This window comes from Mus musculus, chromosome 18 (assembly GCF_000001635.26).
Source record: "Mus musculus strain C57BL/6J chromosome 18, GRCm38.p6 C57BL/6J".
In the NCBI taxonomy this organism is placed as follows: Eukaryota; Metazoa; Chordata; class Mammalia; order Rodentia; family Muridae; genus Mus; species Mus musculus.
The window spans coordinates 12,390,901-12,409,287 of record NC_000084.6 but is presented as its reverse complement, the minus strand read 5'-3'; the positions used below and the strand labels follow the sequence as shown (position 1 = coordinate 12,409,287).

At 44.1% G+C, this 18,387-nt stretch overlaps 1 protein-coding gene across 5 annotated transcripts in view; it reads right to left on the bottom strand.

Annotated features, from left to right (window-relative positions):
• Window positions 1-18,387, bottom strand: part of Lama3 (laminin, alpha 3) — a 249,597-nt gene that overhangs the window by 173,726 nt on the left and 57,484 nt on the right. For all 5 annotated transcript variants that reach the window (XR_003952502.1, XR_385977.4, XM_006525685.4 and 2 more), the window contains exons 3-6: window positions 7,136-7,253; window positions 6,375-6,493; window positions 5,143-5,313; window positions 1,710-1,801 (exon numbers count right to left, since the gene is read on the bottom strand). Coding sequence is in view for 3 of the 5 variants with exons in the window: in XM_006525685.4 (XP_006525748.1) it covers window positions 1,710-1,801; window positions 5,143-5,313; window positions 6,375-6,493; window positions 7,136-7,253 (500 nt within the window). In the remaining 2 variants the exon portion in view is untranslated. The remainder of the gene's footprint in view (window positions 1-1,709; window positions 1,802-5,142; window positions 5,314-6,374; window positions 6,494-7,135; window positions 7,254-18,387) is intronic.

Sequence of the window (18,387 nt, the reverse complement as noted above, 5' to 3'; positions counted from 1 at the left end):
GGCAGAAATCCAGTCCTATTCTCTCTTCTGCTCAGCGATTGGCTGATCAGGTTTATTGACAGTCAGAGAACAAATGAGGATCTATATTTACACAATATTAAAACAGGAGACTCTTGAAATAAACATTACAATGCTATGTCTGGATTGCAACTAGATATGGGAGCTGAGAAATCAGCATCTGAATTATACAAGGATAATCTTCACACAATGCACAATAACATTACACCTACAGGAGACCACCTGGTCTCTCAGCTCAGCACCAATGAAATACTTGCCATATGTTGGCCAGAAAGAATATTTAAGCAACGTTGCTTAAGGAACATGAGGTTCAAAGGGAAGTTTTTTGTTTGTTTGTTTTTTTTTTTTTGTTTTTTGTTTTTGTTTTTCGAGACGGTTTCTCTGTATAGCTCTGGCTGTCCTGGAACTCACTTTGTAGACCAGGCTGGCCTAGAACTCAGAAATTCGCCTGCCTCTGCCTCCCCAGTGCTGGGATTAAAGGCGTGCACCACCACGCCCAGCCTCAAAGGGAAGTTTTGAACATAGCACAGAAAGGAGCCTGGCACCTGTCTGACGGTGCTGACACACTGTACTGTGGTACTATTCTAGGTCTAAAGGTGAGGTAGCATTTGGCCTTGCATCTACTGTAAAAATGTTTCAGACCTAGTCAAGAGAGATGCCTTTTCATGGATATCTCTCTCTTATGAAGTCCTAACAGCTACAATCATCTCTCAAACAACTGACTGTTTAGGCTCTGATACAATAACATATGAGCCTGAGCAGACGTGTAATCCTGCTGCTATCCAGGCTGTGAGGTCAGGATGGCAAACTCTTGATTAAAACTGTTCTACCTAGAACCAGTGTTACTGATTGTCCAACATAGGCTTCCTCCGTCTGTCCGTCAAGTCACTGGGCCACCTCAGAGGATGGTTTCCGGTTCATACATTTAGCATCAGGTTACCACTGAACTCCTCTGTATCCGCAGAATTTAATTGAGCCTGATTGTTATTTGACTAAGTCAATGCCTCTTTAATGGCAACCATGGAGGATTTTCTGTGGGGGAAATGGGGGTAGGGAGAGCTCATGCTAAGTGAACCCCTAATGTGCATTTCCACCTTTGGTGCCAAGCTCATCTTGAGGTAGGAGCTGTCAAACATGGCAGAAAAACCAGATTAATTACATTCAAAACCAGGGGCTGGAGCAATGGCTCAGCTGGCTGCTCTTCCACAGAACCTGGGTTAAGTTCCTAGCATTCACATGGTGCCTCACAACTGTCTGTAACTCAGTCCTAAGGGATTCAATGTCCTCTTCTGGCTTCCTCAGGCACTGGGCATATATGCAGGTAAAGCATTCGTGCATAAAAGAAAATTAAAAATAAAATAAAAATTTAAAAATTAAAAAAAACACAAGCAAAATCAAACTGTAGCTAAAAATTGTTAGTGGCCATCCAGCATGGTTGGGGATTTGGTAGCAGCATTCCATATGACCTATAGGGTGCTATGATTGGTGAGTCATGTCTTCCATAGACCCACTGGTAGTCTGGGAAGGAAAGGAAGAGCTGACATACAGGGAATTCACACGCTCATACACATGCACATCACCTTGTTGTGGATTCTGAAACATTCCTGTAGAGTCTTTAACAGGGTGGAAATACCCATGGGAACAATTAGGGTTATTCATAGTGAGGTGAGGAGAGACCTTGCCACACTTACTGCTTTTCAGGGTTGTCAGCACTGCACGCCTCCGCATGGCCGTTGCAAACACACCGCCCACCAACACTGATATCCTTTATGCTGTAATAATACTGCAGGACAGAGAACAGAGCATCATCAGCTTCCATGCAATAATACTGCAGGACAAAGAACAGAGCATCAGCTTCCAGAGACCACAGCACAGATGTGCTCTTACCAACTTCCGACCCACAGAATGGGTGGGCTTGGCTTTTCCCTGCTCTACACTCTTCTGTCATTTCTCCTTGCTGACCTCAACACAAAGGGGACCACATTTGCTTGTACCTTGTCTTACAAAATGAATGCATTCATCAATCAATCTTAGTTTTTTAAAAAGCCTTTACAATTTTTCCATTAAAACAGGCAAATGCTTTAAATGCATGGAGGGAAATTTCTGACATGAGATGATGCAAGTGGCTTAAGTTTGTTTACACATTAAGCATACATATTTGCCAAAAATGAATTTTGTGTCTACTATATGCAAACTGCCCCTCCAGGGTGTAGGAAAGGAGAAAATATTTTTTGAAAAATATTTGTATAGATCCAAATATCCAAAATATTGATCAGATTCACCTATAGAAGGAGCCACTAGCTGTTGGCAGTTGTTGGAACTCTCTTAGTTCGTGTTCAAAAGGCTAAAGTTCAAACTCCCAAAGACCAGCCAGAGTTGGCTGCAGACCCAGTAATGGAAGCTTATCTGCTAAATCAGACCACACACACACACACACATACACACACACACACACACAGGCCACGTCATGGCTAAAACACACACACACACACACACACACACACACACACACACACACACATACACGCAGCACACATATATACATACGTACACATATGCAGGGCACATCATTGTATCATTAGTATGGTTAATCCATTCTAATCTCCCTGGTAGTGGCTGAAAGAGCTCCTCACTGCCTGCCCAAATGCTCTGGATTCTCAAATGAAAGACACACACACACACACACACACACAGCCTTATATTTAATATGCCTAAATCAGCTCAGTGGTTGGGTCACTCCCAAACTTCCACACTGCTAACGCCTCCCCTCCAATACTCTTGAATTATTATATTTTCACTACCCTAAACCCAACTGGGGATACAGCTTGGGGCCGCTCTTCCCCGGCTCCTACATGATTATACGCTCTCTCTTCTCCATTTCTCAAACCTGCATCTCTTCCATTCCTGGCAATGGTGAGTCGTCCTCTCTCTCCTGTGTTCCTTGCCTGTCTCCCATCCAGCCACTGGCTGCTGACAACTTTATATACTAATCAAAGTCAAGTAGGGACAGGGACGCTCAGCATCTTATACCCAGACATGTGAATTCCTGTGTGATTTTGGGAACTCAATTACATAATACAAGCAATAAACCAAATCCACTACACAACATAGCCAAGACATACACATACACAGGCCACATCATGACCAAGATACACATATGCATGCACGCACGCACACACACACGCTCAAGACATTTCAGAGGCCCAGTTGCTCACTCTATTTCTTTCAAAAGTCCCAAGGTTCTGAACTTTACAGGACTCTGTGGGTTCTGGAGGAATGCGGGGTGTGGAACAATCTTTCTCCCTGGGCTGTGCTGCCTGTCAGAATACCTGTCAGCAAGTTAAGCCTCTGTTGTCGTGGGGACAAGAGTCCCTGTCCCTCTGCCGTATTGGCACATCATCCTTTTTGGAAGCCCTATTCATTCTGTGCTGGGGCTCTATTCATGTTCCCTAACTAAGTACTGGTCTAAAGCCAAAGCATCCCTACAACACCTTACATAGCTCAAGGACGTCACTTTACTTAATACTGGATCGAATCAGTGTTGCCAAGGCGTTGCGACCAGTTAACAGCATGGGGTTCTGATGTCTGCCATGGAACTTCCACAAAGGCACGCAGGATGGCTGGTGTTGCAATGCACTGTTAGAGAAGCAGCTTGTGTTGGGTGGGGACAGGCTGGTATATGTGGCACACTCTATAAGGCCCTTGATGGGAAAGGCAGTATTCACAAAAAATGTACTAGATAAATATGAGTGCAAATTACAGGCTGGGGCTTATCTTGCATGAATGGGACCACAGAGTCATTCCGTTATCTTCAACATGCTCGTGTGTGCGTGTACACACATGCACACACACACACACACACACACACACACACACACACACACACATCTTGCAACACTCACAAAGGTAACTAAAGAGCAGAGGGACATTGGAAGACATAAGCTGAGGCCTAGCAGTTTGGCAGGATGCCCAGCTCATCCCTGTACATACTCATCTTTGAGCCTCTCTACCAGGGGGTCAGAGAGAGCTAAGAGTATGGGAAGTGCAGATGCGCCACCTCCAGATAAGACCTTTCTGGAAAATGCTCAAAACTGTAACACATCTCTCCCGACTGCCACCTCCAACCTCTGCCTATTAACTATATGCCTACTAACTAAAATGGCAAACTCTAGAAGGCACAGTGGGCATCTTCCAGCCAGCCTGCTAGGTAGACCTGGCCCCTTGCCCTTGTGCTGACCCCTGTCAGCAGCAGCCATAGGCTTTCAGGCTCCCTAGCTTCCTGTTGGGTTGTGCCATTTAGGCACTTGCAGGAGAAGAGCGAGCTCAGGGCACCTGTCCTGCCTGGCTCCCTCTCTCCCTAGAATCCATGGTACCATCCTAACTGAGGATGGGAGATGCTCCCGTCAATCTCCCTCAGAGTACAGAGTAGCAGTGTTCACTGTCACACGTTCTCCACTAGATCACGTTTCTCGGCCTCTTTTCTCAAGGAGGGGCTACACTAGGACCAGATCGTCTTGGTGGAAGTGACCTCAATAGCTTGGCGCACGTGGGTTTCTTCTTTTTCTCTTTCATCTGCTGCACTGATGCAGGGAATCCAAAGGAGAATTCTCAGGAGAAACAAGGGGTCTGGTACGCTGAGTGACCACACAGGCAGGGTCTCAGCTGCTGATGCACACTAGGTGGTGACAACAACCCTTGATTTTTCTTCAGCCTCTGACATTTGGGGGCTGTCGATTACAGCAAGAGTTAGCCCACGTGCACTAATACCAGACTCACTATAACCATATATTGGATATAACAGTGTTTCTTTTCTTTGAGATTGAACCCAGGTTTCTGTTACTGAGCTAGATTAACAGCTAAGTCGCCCAGGCTGGCCTCAGATAGACTCACTTTGCAGGCTAATCAGGCCTTGTGTTTTCAATCCTTCTGTATCTGCTTCTTTAGCTGCTGGGATTACAGGCCTACACCACCAGGCCTGGTTGATTTTTCTGCAAATAGCTAATATCTATTTTAGACAGGAACCACCCCTCTGCCTAAGTAGCACTGACTGGGAAAGGTATTTGGAAGAATTTAACTTATTTGGCAAGCAAAACAAGCAACAAAATTAAGACGCTTAAGACTCACCCGGCGCGTGACAGTGGGGTCTCGCTCTGCCTTGGAAATAAGATGCCCGAGGAGGGTGTTGGTTCGCAGAAACCGCAAGCGGATGTTTGTTGCCTTAGTAAACTCCCTCAGAGTGTCAGAGAAAGCAAACTTTTTTGCACCTGGACGACCATTTATCAAGGATACAACAATCTAAAAAAAAGAAAGAAAGAAAGAGAGAGAGAGAAAAGAAGAGAAAAGAAAAGCAAGGCACACCAAAGGAAAGTCCTTTGCTCAAAATGTAGCAACAAAACACTAAAAGTAACATATGCCCCCAAAGCACCTGGTTCTCAAAGGAGCCCCTGGATGTGCTGAGTCCTCTAGCACTGAGTTTGTAAGTCAGAAGAGTTTTAGCTCTTGGGTCTACATTTAAACCTAGTCTCTGTCAAGATGTTTCTTCCTTAATCTCTGTCTAGCAGGTGGCTGTGGAGGGGAAACTATGAAACGTTGGAGAGCTCCTGTTATGTCTATAAACACAATGAAATGATCCTGCCCAGGAGCATCAAGGAAATGAGACTGACACAATCAACAGAGCAGTGGCCTCAACCTTCCTAATGCTGCAGCCCTTTATACAACTCCTCATGTTGTGGTGACCCCAACCAAACAATTATTTCGTTGCTACTGGAAAAATAATGAAAGTATATGCTATGCAGCCCCTATGAAAGGGTCATTTGACCCTGGGGGTCGCGACCCACAGATTGAGAAACTCTGTTCTAAATGCTGTTGAAAATGTGGACAAGAACAATGGCCCAGGGTCTCGTGTGTCCTCAGCTGATGAGATCCCAGCCTTGATGCTTTGAAACATAAGCTGTTCATCGGCCAGACGGTCCTGGATAGAGCTACTTGAGTAAGATCTCACACTCCTAAGGAGAGTTCATTTGAAAGTCTGTTTATAGTCCTATATTCACCATTTCCATGGAGTTCTACCCTGACTGTCCCCACCTCTCCCACCTCCATGTTGGCTTACCACTGCTGCCTGACACCCCCACAGCCCCCCTCCCATGTCTCAGTCTCACTGGAATCTGCATGAAGAGATGGGAGGGATCAACCCCACTTACCAGTGACCTACCCACCTTCTAAGTCTGTCACCAGAATTCTGAGATCTGTGGACCCTGGATCCCAAAGTCTAACCTCCTGGGGAGAACCCAGGACCCCAACAGAACTTCCAACCCATTCATGAGTCTTTGGTGTTACAGCTTCCCAAAGCTGATTACCTCGCCATTTTCCAGAGGCACGATACGGGAATACTCCGTGACACAGAGCATCTGGTCGTCCTGGGTAATTGCCATGTTTGCTTCTTGCCCAAACTGTTCTACACAATCTCTTCTAGAATCTAGGAAAGAAAGTAATTGAACATTATCACACATTGCTTTCTCCTTGGCCACTTCAGATGCCTTGTGTTTCCTTAGGAGAGATGAAAAGAGAAGAGCCAAGAACTCCTGTACTTCTAGGTGAAGGCTTAGGACAAAGTTTTTAATTCATGAAAAAGAAATACCCGATAGTTCAGTTCAAGTGCCCTTCAGGCACCGCAGTTGAAGATATGTTATTAACTCTTCATGTCTCAAGTAAGCAAAAGTGCTGCTCCCTGGATTCATCCTGTGGTCCTGAGACACTTACATAGTTCAATAGCAAAGATAAGAGGTTCAAAGTAAGCAACCTGGAGCCCAGGATGGAGTTTGTTCCTGACTCCTCATAAAAGGAGAGCTCAAGTCGCAGCCCACTTACAGGCACCTCGCACCAGTTGGAGCAAAATTATTATAAAAGGAGTTGCACCCTTCATTCCACATGTGTGCATGTGGGAGCCTTAGAATCAGCACATACATGACTAAGAAATTGGGCTCTTTTGAGAACAACTTAGAAGGTCCAAGCCCTACCTAGTCACACTGAGACACTTTTTTAAGAAAACTAAATCCATAGTCTTAAGCAGTTTCAGATACTCAAAGCCCCTCATAGCACAGAAGACACGATTACTTACGAGCAAAATACTGCCATGGTGAGTAGGTGCTTCCAAAGTCTACAGATCTTTCCAGGATCCAAAGATCAGGGCGGGGAGAGTTTGCAAATTTGATTAAGATATAAGCCACATGGAAGAGCTAAAAAAACAAGAGAGAGATACAGTTTGTCTGGACTGAGAGTATGGCTAAGTGGTAGAGAACTTGCCTAGTATGCAACAGGTCTTGGTCCCCAGGTCCCCAGGACCCCAGGTCCCCAGGTCCCCAGGTCCCCAGGTCCCCAGGTCCCCAGGACCAGCAAAAGAAAAGATTAAAGTCACTTTGTCCATGACTCTGACTGTTTCTCTAAGGCCTTGATTCTCAAGGCTATAGGGTGCAGATCCTGTTTCTGCCTGGATGGTGGACATCTTTGCCCAGGAGCAGTTTGTCCAGCTCATTCTCAAAATCAACCATTTCCCTTCTCCTCTAAGGACATGTGGCCACTGGTCCCACTGCTCCATCTTATCCATATCTAATCCCTGAATGTCAACCAGCCTGCACGGTCTCATCACGTCTATATATCAGGAGCCTGGTGGCAAGCACTAAGAATGTTGTGCTAAGTCCTTTGTGGAGCAAGAACCAGCAGAACAGCCCAGAGCTTCTCTTAGGAGTGCCAGAGTCTGTGGCTCCAGGTATTGGAAAGATCAGAGCTGCAGCCTGAGACCTAAGCAGCTGTTATGTGTTGTGCCCCTCTTCCCGTGCCACTTACACTGCCATCCTCGCTTCCCAGATACTTTCCCTAGGACCAGTTTTCTTGTTTATTCTCATTCTCTGCCTATGAGCAGAATGACACAAACACAGGAAGAAATGAAGCTGGGCTCTGGTCCTGCTCTCTTAACCGCTAATTCTTAAACTGCAAAGTAGAGCTCAGGAACACCCAGCGCTTCTTGAGGTTTACTCCCCTGTCCCCTTCCTTAAAAAGTATCTGCTTTGCAGTTTGAGTTCTACAGTTCTAGAATCAGGTGACCAAATTGGTGATTCTATAGCCGAAATTTCAACCAAGGATCAAAAATGTTGAGGTGGAGGTTATCACATCGTTCTTGTCTATAGTTCCTAGACAATGCAGGATGCAACAAGCACTTACATCAGATTAGATTAGAAGTCATCTGTAGCCTGGCACTGGTGGCACATGCCTTTAGTCCCAGCATTTGAGAGGCAGAGGCAGAGGCAGAGGCAGGCGGATCTCTGGGTTCGAGGACAGCCTAGTCTACAGAGTGAGTTCCAGGACAGGCAAGGCTATACAGAGAAACCCTGTCTCGAAAAAAGAAGGAGGAAGAGGAGGAGGGGGAGGAGGTGGGGGAAAAAGAGGAGGAGGAGGAGGAGGAGGAGGAGGAGGAGGAGGAGAAGGAGAAGGAGAAGGAGAAGGAGAAGGAGAAGGAGAAGGAGAAGGAGAAGGAGAAGAAGAAAAGAAGAAGAAGAAGAAGAAGAAGAAGAAGAAGAAGAAGAAGAAGAAGAAGAAGAAGAAGAAGAAGAAGAAGAAGAAGAAGAAGAAGAAGAATCTGTAGATTATATAAGAGGATGTGCATAAATTGCAGTCAGGTGCAGCATTCTACACAAGAGACTTGCATCCCCAAGGGATACAGAGGGCAGAGGAAAACAAGGACAACCAACCCCAGGGATGCTGAAGGATAGCAGCAGAGCACAGGCTAATTATCAAATCCTCATTATCATGTTAAGGAACAAAGACAGCCCCTGTTCTCCAACCCTCTGTCCCCTACTCCCAGCTGCATCCCAAGTGACAGATTCCCAGTGGCTTTCTAAGCAGAGTGTTCTACTATCATCAGTTTGTCCACTGGACCAAGAGAACAATGAACTCATCTGCCCAGGGAGAGGAGAAGACCAAGACCTCATCTGGGATCCAAATGTGGGAGTGATTAGTATGTGCAGAAACATCCACCATAGCTTTCTTCCTCATTATCGTGTTAAGGAACAAAGACAGCCTCTGATCTCCAAAGCCCTTTGGGCTTGAAGACTTCTCCCATGCAGATACTGCTCCTACCTAGATTAGCCACGCCTGCCTCCTTGGTCCAGCCGTCTAGCATAGCCCTGCCACCCTGTTTATCTGTATGCAGTGACTCCACCTCTGTTCAACTCCACATGATGAGCATGCTGAGCTTGCAGGATGCTGAGGTTCTCCACTAAGGAGCTGGCCAGCTTTTCTGTGTCTTCTTCAGTCCCTCACCAGCCCCATTAGGTCTGTCCCTAGAGCAGTGCTGAGGATAAATGCTATATGGTTATGAGAAACTATCTTTTCTAACAAGAATATTGGCAGTGTTATGTTTCTGTAAATCCTTTAACTCACAGATTGGAAAACAAATGGGTTTTCGTATCTGCCTCTGCATTCAATCTCTAGTGTTTTGGTTTGGGTGAAATATTTGAAAAAGATCTAATCCCAGTTAGATCTTTAATGGTAAAAATGAGGTCCTTTTTCTGTATCCATTCCTCTGTTGAGGAACATCTGGGTTGTTTCCAGCTTCTGGCTATTATAAATATGGCTGCTATGAACATAGTGGAGCATGTGTCCTTATTACATGCCCAGGAGTGGTATAGCTGGGTCCTCAGGTAGTACTATGTCCAATTTTCTGAGGAACCACCAGACAGATTTCCAGAGTGGTTGTACAAGCTTGCAATCCCACCAGCAAGGGAAGAGTGTTCCTCTTTCTCCACATCCTTGCCAGTATCTGTTGTCACCTGAGTTTTTGATCTTAGCCATTCTGACTGGTGTGAGGTAGAATCTCAGGTTTATTTTGATTTGCATTTCTCTGATGACTAAGGATGTTGAACATTTCTTTAGGTGCTTCTTGGCCATCCCAGTTCCTCAGTTGAGAATTCTCTGTTTAGCTCTGTTCCCCATTTTTTAATAGGGGTTTTTAGTTCTCTGGAGTCTAATTGTTGAGTTCTTTGTATATATTGGATATTAGCCCTCTATCAGATGTAGGATTGGTAAAGATCTTTTCCCAATCTGTGAGTTCCCGTTTTGTCCTATTGACCGTGTCCTTTGCCTTACAGAAGTTTTGCAATTTTATGTGGTCCCATTTGTTGACTCTTGATCTTACAGCATAAGCCATTGGTGTTCTGTTCAGGAACTTTTCCCCTGTGCCCATGTGCTCGAGGCTTTCCCCCACTTTCTCTTCTATTAGATTCAGTGTCTCTGGTTTTATGTGGAGGTCCTTGATCCAGTTGGACTTGAGCTTTGTACAAGGAGATAAGAGAGGATCAGTTTGCATTCTTCTACGTGTTGACTGCCAGTTGTGCCAGCACCATTGGTTGAAATGCTGTTTTTTCCACTGGATGGTTTTAACTCCTTTGTCAAAGATCAAGTGACCATAGGTGTGTGGGTTCATTTCTGGGTCTTCAATTCTATTCCATTGATCTACCTGTCTGTCACTGTACCAATACCATGCAGGTTTTTTTTTGTTTTGTTTTGTTTTTTTGTTTTTTTATCATCACTATTGCTCTGTAGTACAGTTTGAGGTCAAGGGTGGTGATTCCCCTCAGAAGTTCTTTTATTGTTGAGAATAGTTTTTGCTATTCTGGGTTTTTTGTTATTCCAAATGAATTTGAGAATTGCTCTTTCTAACTCTATGAAAATTGTGTTGGAATTTTGATGGAGATTGAATTGAATCTGTAGATTGCTTTAGGAAAGATGACCATTTTTACTATATTAATCCTGCCAATTCATGAGCTTGGGAGATCTTTCCATCTTCTGAGGTCTTCTTCAATTTCTTTCTCCAGAGACTTGAAGTTCTTGTCAAACAGATCTTACACTTGTTTGGTTAGAGTCACACCAAGATATTTTATATTGTTTGTGATTATTGTGAAAGATGTAATTTCCCTAATAGCTTTCCCAGCCTGTTTATCCTTTGAATATAGGAAGGCTACTGGTTTGTTTGAGTTAAGTTTATATCCAGCCACTTTGCTGAAGTTGTTTATCAGCTGTAGGAGTTCTCTGGTGGAATTTTGGGGGTCATTTAAGTATACTAACATATCATCTGCAAATAGTGATATTTGTGACTTCTTCCTTTTCAATTTGTATCCCTTTGTACATTGACACAATGGAGTACTACTCAGCCATTAAAAACAATGACTTCATGAAATTTGAAGGCAAATTGATAGAACTTGAAAATATCTTCCTGAGTGAGGTAACTCAGTCACAAAAGAACACACAGGTATGTACTCACTGATAAGTGGATATTAGCCCAAAAGCTCCAATAACCAAGATACAATTCACAGACCATATGAAGCCCAAGAAGAAGGAATGCTTCTGTGCTTCTTAGAAGGGTGAACAAAATACTCACAGGAGGAAATATGGAATCAAAGTGTGGATCAGAGACTGCCGGAAAGGCCACCCAGAGACTGCCCCACCTGGGGATCCATCCCATATACAGCCACCAAACCCAGATGCTATTGTGGATTCCAGGAAGTGCTTGCTAATGGAAGCCTGACATGGCTGTCTCCTGAGAGGCTCCGCCAGAGCCTGACAAATACAGAGGCATATGCTCAGAGCCAACCATTGGACTGAGCTCGGGGACTGGATGGAGGAATCAGAGAAGGAAATGAAGGAGCTGAGGGGGTTTGCAGCCCCATGGTGTGAGCAACAGTGTCAACTAGCCAGAACCCCTGGAGTTCCCGGGGACTGGAATATCAACCAAAGAATACACATGGAGGGACCCGTGGCACTGGTGACATATGTGGCAGAGGATGGGCTTGTTGGACATCAGTGGGAGGAGCGACCCTTGGACTTGAGGGTGTTCGATGCCCCAGTGTAGGGAAGTGCCAGGGTGGGGAGACAGAAGTAGGTGCATGGGGGAGCACCCTCATAGAAGCAGAGGGAGGGGAGGATGGGATAGGGGGCTTCCAAAGGGGAGACCTGGAAAGGGGAAAACATTTGAAATGTAAATAAAGAAAATGTCCAATAAAAAAGAAATAGAAAGGAAAAAGAAAAAATGAGGTCCTTGGGGTTTATGGTCCTCCCGAAAGGACCAGTGCTCAGGGGCACCTCATAGGCTCTCGCCTGACTCTGAGGGACACCATTCCCTTATTGCATCTACTTTTCATGATAAGACGTCCTTTTGCTATTTCTCTGAAGGAACAAAGATTGTCCCAGCAGTAGCTGACAGCCCTGAGTCCCAGCCACTCCTGCCCCCTTCAGCCTTGTGCTTCACAGTTTTGGAAATAATACTGGCCTGGGTATGAGTGTAACCCCACTGTCTACCATCACTCAGGGGAGAGGCCTGCTTGATACAGAAACACCAGAATTACAAGGTGGTCTGAACATCATAAAGCAACAGCTAAAGGTAGAAATAGAGGTTTCCAAAAGACACACACCATGATTGCAAGTGACAGGATTTATGGGAAATTCAAAAGCTGTAACAAATATGGTCTTTCTAACTGCTTGTACATCTGTTTCAGTCCTGTCAAAATGTCATTTAGGTGTAAGAATAAGATAAATGATAAATGAAGTGTTTCGAATACAAGAATCTTTCTAAGCATCTTTTCTCTCTCCCACCAAACTCTCACAGTGACATTTGCTACAAAATAGTCAATAGATTATAATTAGTGACCACTGCCTCCTGAGCTTAGCGGCATCTGGCTCCAAGGCGAAACTCCATTCTTCTGTAACACTGCGGTTAAAGAAAATCCCTAGTCAGAGCTAGGGATGGCACTCAGGTGTCGGAAGGCACGGCTTCAAAGCCCAGTGCCACATAAACCAGGAGGCAGGAGATCCAGAATGTCAAGGTCATCCTCGGCTACACGAAGTCTGAAGCCAGCCTGGGCTACACGAGACACACTGGGGAGTGGGCGGAGGAGAGAAACACCTCAGTACGCAGTAGGGCACCCACTGGCTTGTTCTGTGAACCTATTACCTGGTTCGAACTTAACGAGCATACTAAAGCCTATTCACCATCAATACCAAGCAGACAGGATATTCCACTTTAAAAAGTGTCCTTTCTGTTTTTGTTTGGGGACCTGATTCTGAGGTTCCTTAATGCACGTGTGCACGTGCTCTGGTGGGCTGCATTCAGTTCTCATTCCACTGGCATGGTTTGGTGGATCTACCACCACCACAGTGGAAACTTGCTGTCCACTCTTGCACAGTGCGCCAGCTCGGCAGCAAATGCCCTCTGACATAGGCACTTGCTAATGTTGTTGCCCAGTAGTGAGTGGTCTCTGGGTGCTCCTAACCTGGCTTAGGCACGGTAAACCAGCAGATGAGGTCTGCTTTCTCCTGACTGACCATAGCATACGCTCCTAACTGGCTGCTTCTGTTAAGTAGCTTACTCTCTTAAGCTTGATCTCCTACCACTGAAAATACTTCAAAGCACACACATCAGCCTTGAGACTCACCTTGAGAGATAGAAACAGACTGCAGCGGGCAGAGAGGAGCGGAGAGCTGGGGAGCAAAGGGGATTGTCAAGTAAGTGTTTGATGGGCCAAGATAAGCGGTGGGAGAGAAATGGCAAAAATTAAAGACGTGTAATCTCCTCTCAAATGCTTTTATAACAAAGTAAAGCTGGCTTGGCTCTACTTAAGAGATCCATGATAGCCTTTTAAATAATGCTTCGATAAAGCAGATAAGATACTTAAAAGGCCTTTAGACTTCAAAGGATTTCAAGGTGAGTGAATGAGATAAGGCAAGAAGCAGATTCTTGTCTCTCTCAAAGCCACTGAAACTATAGCTTGCCTCAGTCAGTCACTTACTCAATTCAGAGCCTTCTGGAACTGAATATTTGCTACGAGTGATTAGAATTTACTACGCCGGGCGTGGTGGCGCACGCCTTTACTCCCAGCACTTGGGAAGCAGAGGGAGGTGGATTTCTGAGTTTGAGGCCAGCCTGGTCTACAAAGTGAGTTCCAGGACAGCCAGGGCTATACAGAGAAATCCTGTCTCAAAAAACAAAAAAAACAAAACAAAACAAAACAAAAAAGGAATTTACTATGAACAGAATAATAAATGAATATATAAATGAATGCATGTATTAACCAATTAAAACAAAAGCCTTGTTTCTGCTGCTGGGTTCAGGAGGCAGTCATTAGCAGGCAAACAACTACAGAGTGATCTCAAGAGCATCATATTTAGGTACTTATTTAATGAGTAAGTACATTGATTTCATAAGTGAATTTAATGAGTATATTGTTCCATAAAGAAGCATTTTAATAATGACTTTCCCTGATGCTTTAATTGGAGCAGTCTGCAAACCTACAGAAGACCTCACGTGTGTGTGGTGACTGCGCATCCATCTCTCATTAGGTTCATCAGCGGTTCATATTTCACACACACCTGTGCACACACACAGGGGTCTAATTCTTTGAAAGTAACAGACTTCATGAAACTTGCTGCTAAATACTTCAGTGTGTATCTCCCTCAAACATGAACATTTTCATAAAATTATCATTTTCAGGACTGTTTGAGCTTTGTTTTTGCTGCAGGGATAAACTCCCACCTGCTGCCATGGTTTTGTCTTTCTCAACAGTGACATTTCATATATTCTGGAACATTCTCTGGTCAGGCCTCTCTCTTATCAGAAAGGCATGTTTGGTCAAGTTCTAAGGACACATGCTCTCAGCTTCTTACTGGCTCCCTGAAGAAACTGCTTACTTGGAAGGAGGTAAGGTAGATCATTCCAGAAACTGTCCAGATAGGATCCAAAAAGTGGTAAGTGACCTCCAACCCTAACATCTCTTTCTGAGTGAACCCCATTGTACTGCTGATGAGGACAAGCCACCAGAGGCTTTCTGGGTGTTTTGATAAAACCTCTCACAAGTCCTCTTCTACCTGTGAGGGTACTCTACCTTTCATTCCGCATGCCAACCTGCCCAGAATAGAAAACCCATCCCAAGGTTCCCTGCACTCTGTCTAAGCAATGAAGATTTGAATTAGCAGGCAGACAATATTTGGGCACAAGCTGTAAGAAGAGAAAAGTTAAAATTCTATAACATCCTGGTTGGATAATGATGCAATAGGAACTAACTTACAGTTAGAATAAATAAGTCTAGTAGACTAGTCCACATTAAAGTGACCACAGACAAGGAAAACACAGTTTAAATGTTTTCCATAAAGAAATAATGTTTGAGAAGATAGATATGTGTATCTCAACTTGAACATGGTACAGTATATATTCATGCACATATATATGAATATATGTAACTCTGTAAATGTGCATATTTTATGTGTCAGTTTGAATTTTTTGAAAAACATCACAAAAGTCTGAGAAATCAAAATACTAAGCCAAACTTAGTCTAAACGTAGACTCCTGCACCACTCTAACGCCATGGCTTTCTATTTAACTGGAACAGAATCGTTCTGTAATCAGAACAGCTGAAGGATGCTTGTCTCTCCTCTGGAATGGACATGCAGCTCAGTAACACAGTGCTTGTCTCGTGCGCTGAGTTCAGTTCCCAATACCAGCACACACAAAAAATAAAGCTGAAGAAATGGGCCACTGGGCACGGTGACACACACTTGCAAACCCATCACTCTGCAGGCAAAGGCAGGAGGGGCAATGAAGACTTGAGAGCAGTCAGCTATGGAGACAGACCATATCTCAGTAAAACAACTAGAAAGGCTTGGGTCGCCAATAATTTAGGAGAAAATAATCAACAAGAAGAAAATGGACACCTTACATCTAAATTCTATACTAGGGAGCTGAGGAGATGGCTCAGACAGTAAATGCCTACTGCACGAGGATGAGGACCTAAATTCAGATTTCCAGTACCTGTATAAGAGTCATACATGTGTGTGCAGATCTTAGAGCGACATAGAAATGAGGCAGAAACAGAAGGATCCTGGAGCTCTCTGGTCAGTCAGTCAGTGAGCTTAGGGTGCAGTGAAAGCTAACTTTATTTCTATAGTCAGTACCCATATAAGAGTCAGGCATGAACATCATTAACCATAGAACTGAAGGCAAGAAAGAAAAAGGAGGGTCCCCAGAGCTCTCCAGCTGGCCAGACCAACCAATCAGTGAGCTCAGAGTTCATGGAGAGACTCTGCCTCAAAAGATGAAGTAGAGAAAAAAATGATAGTGTAAGATGTGCAACATTGCCCAATGTACTCCATGAATGTGCACACACACACACACACACACACACACACTCTCACACACATGCACACACATGAGCATACACATATACAGACACAAACACAAACACCATGAGCATACATACATACACATATACACACACATGACCATGCATACACACTCACATGAGCATACACACAGACACTCACACACAGGCACACACATAAACATACACACATACAGATACAAATATACATAATATATCTATATCTATATCTATCTATATATGTATATATATATTATGCTCCCAACATAATAGAACATAATTCCCAGTTCTTATGAATTTAGTCATCTCTTAAAGTGTAAACTTAAGCCTAAACTGCTATTGGAGAATATTTTTGTACCAACCAACACTTGCAAATAGATTTGGTAGTGATTATGAATTAGATGAAGCCCTGTGATGGTTTATATATGCTTGGCCCAGGGAATGGCAGGTACTATTTGAAGGTGTGGTCTTGTTGGAGTAGATGTGTCACTGAGGGAGTGGACTTTAAGACTGGGCTCCTGGAAGCCAGCCTTCCACTAGCAACCTTCAGATGAAGATGTAGAACTCTCAGCTCTACCTGCACTGTGCCTGCCTGGATGTTGCCATGCTCCTGCCTTGAAGATAATGAACTGAACCTCTGAACCTGTAAGCTAGCCCTCATTAAATGTTGTCCTTATAATGTTGCCTTGGTCATGGTGTCTGTTCACAGCAGTAAAACCCTAAGACAAGCCCTGTAAAACCTAGTATAGTGGTTTGTATGAGAAATGTCCCCCACAGGCTTGTGTGTTTAAACACTCAGTTTCCTGCTGGTGGCGCTGTTTGGCAAGGTTGTAGAAGTTTTCTCAGGTGTACCCTCACTGGAGAAAGCTCATCACAGGAAGTGGGTTTTGAGAGCTTACAGTGTTGCTGAACTTCCAGTTTGCTCTTGGTTTCCTGTTTGTGGTTAGAGATTTGATCTCAGCTTCCTCCTCTGGGACCACAACTCAAAACAAACATTTCTTTAAGTTGCTTTTGGTCATGGTATTCTACCACAGCAACCAAACATGACTCACACACGGGATCTCTGAGCCCCATCCTATAGTAAGTCTTGTGCTTTTTCCTACTCTCTGGAAACTTTCAGCTGTCGGGGAGGATTATGTCTGAAGCCTGACTCCCCTTATAAAGCCTATTTGTTCATGCTTGCCTTCTGTTTTGCTAATTTACAAAGAAGTCAGTACAACATTTGACTCACTCACTGAACTAAGCTGCCTGAGAGCGTACCTGACACATCATGACAAAGGGAAATTGCATTATCATGTTTAACTAAGACAAAGAAAACCAACCAGACTTTAATTGCTACCAGTAAATTCTCCAAATCCTTCTTTAATTGGCCAATTTTATTTTTTATGAGATAGTAACAAATTTAATTAGTAATTGGGTACAAAATGATGCCACAATAAGTGCATGAAGCTTGACTCAGTAGGATTTGCAGCAGTAGTAACAGCAATACTAGCAACAGTAGTTTGTAGTGCTGAGGATTAAAGACAGGACTTCACACAAGCACCCTCCCATTGAGCCACACCCCATTCTACAATTCACAACTATTAAATTAAGCTAATCCACACCTATCACCCAAAATACTAACACTTTATTCTTCCTATCCAACTGAGACAATGCATTCCCTATCACTTCTCCCTGCCTCCCTACTTTGCACCTCTGCCTTTCTCCTCCCGCTATAAGGGATTAATGAGTCACTTACTGTAAATAGGTGTGCCCACATCAGAGCGCCTCAATATGTGAAGGAGATAAAGGGTCTGGAGATACCTCAAGTGCTTCAAAGCTTTTTGACTACAGCTATGTATTTCTAGAGGGCATAATGGTGACTGGCTCTGGGTGCTAGCTCAGTGTTTTCAGTTTTATTAGTCAGCATGATGATTTTGAGAACCAGCTGTCACATGAAGTGTGGCTTCAAACCAGCCAGCTAGAAATCAAATATTCTCAGACCATCCTATGACCTTTACTGTCTTTTTTTCTTGAATATGAACCCCAAGAGAGTGGTAGTTTAGTTTCAAATACGATAAAAGAAACTCACGTTCTAATTTAGTCCAGGATGGCCTTAAACTCCTAATCCTCTTGTCTCTACCTCCCAAGTGCTAGGATTACAGGTGTAGGCCACAAGATGTCCTATTGC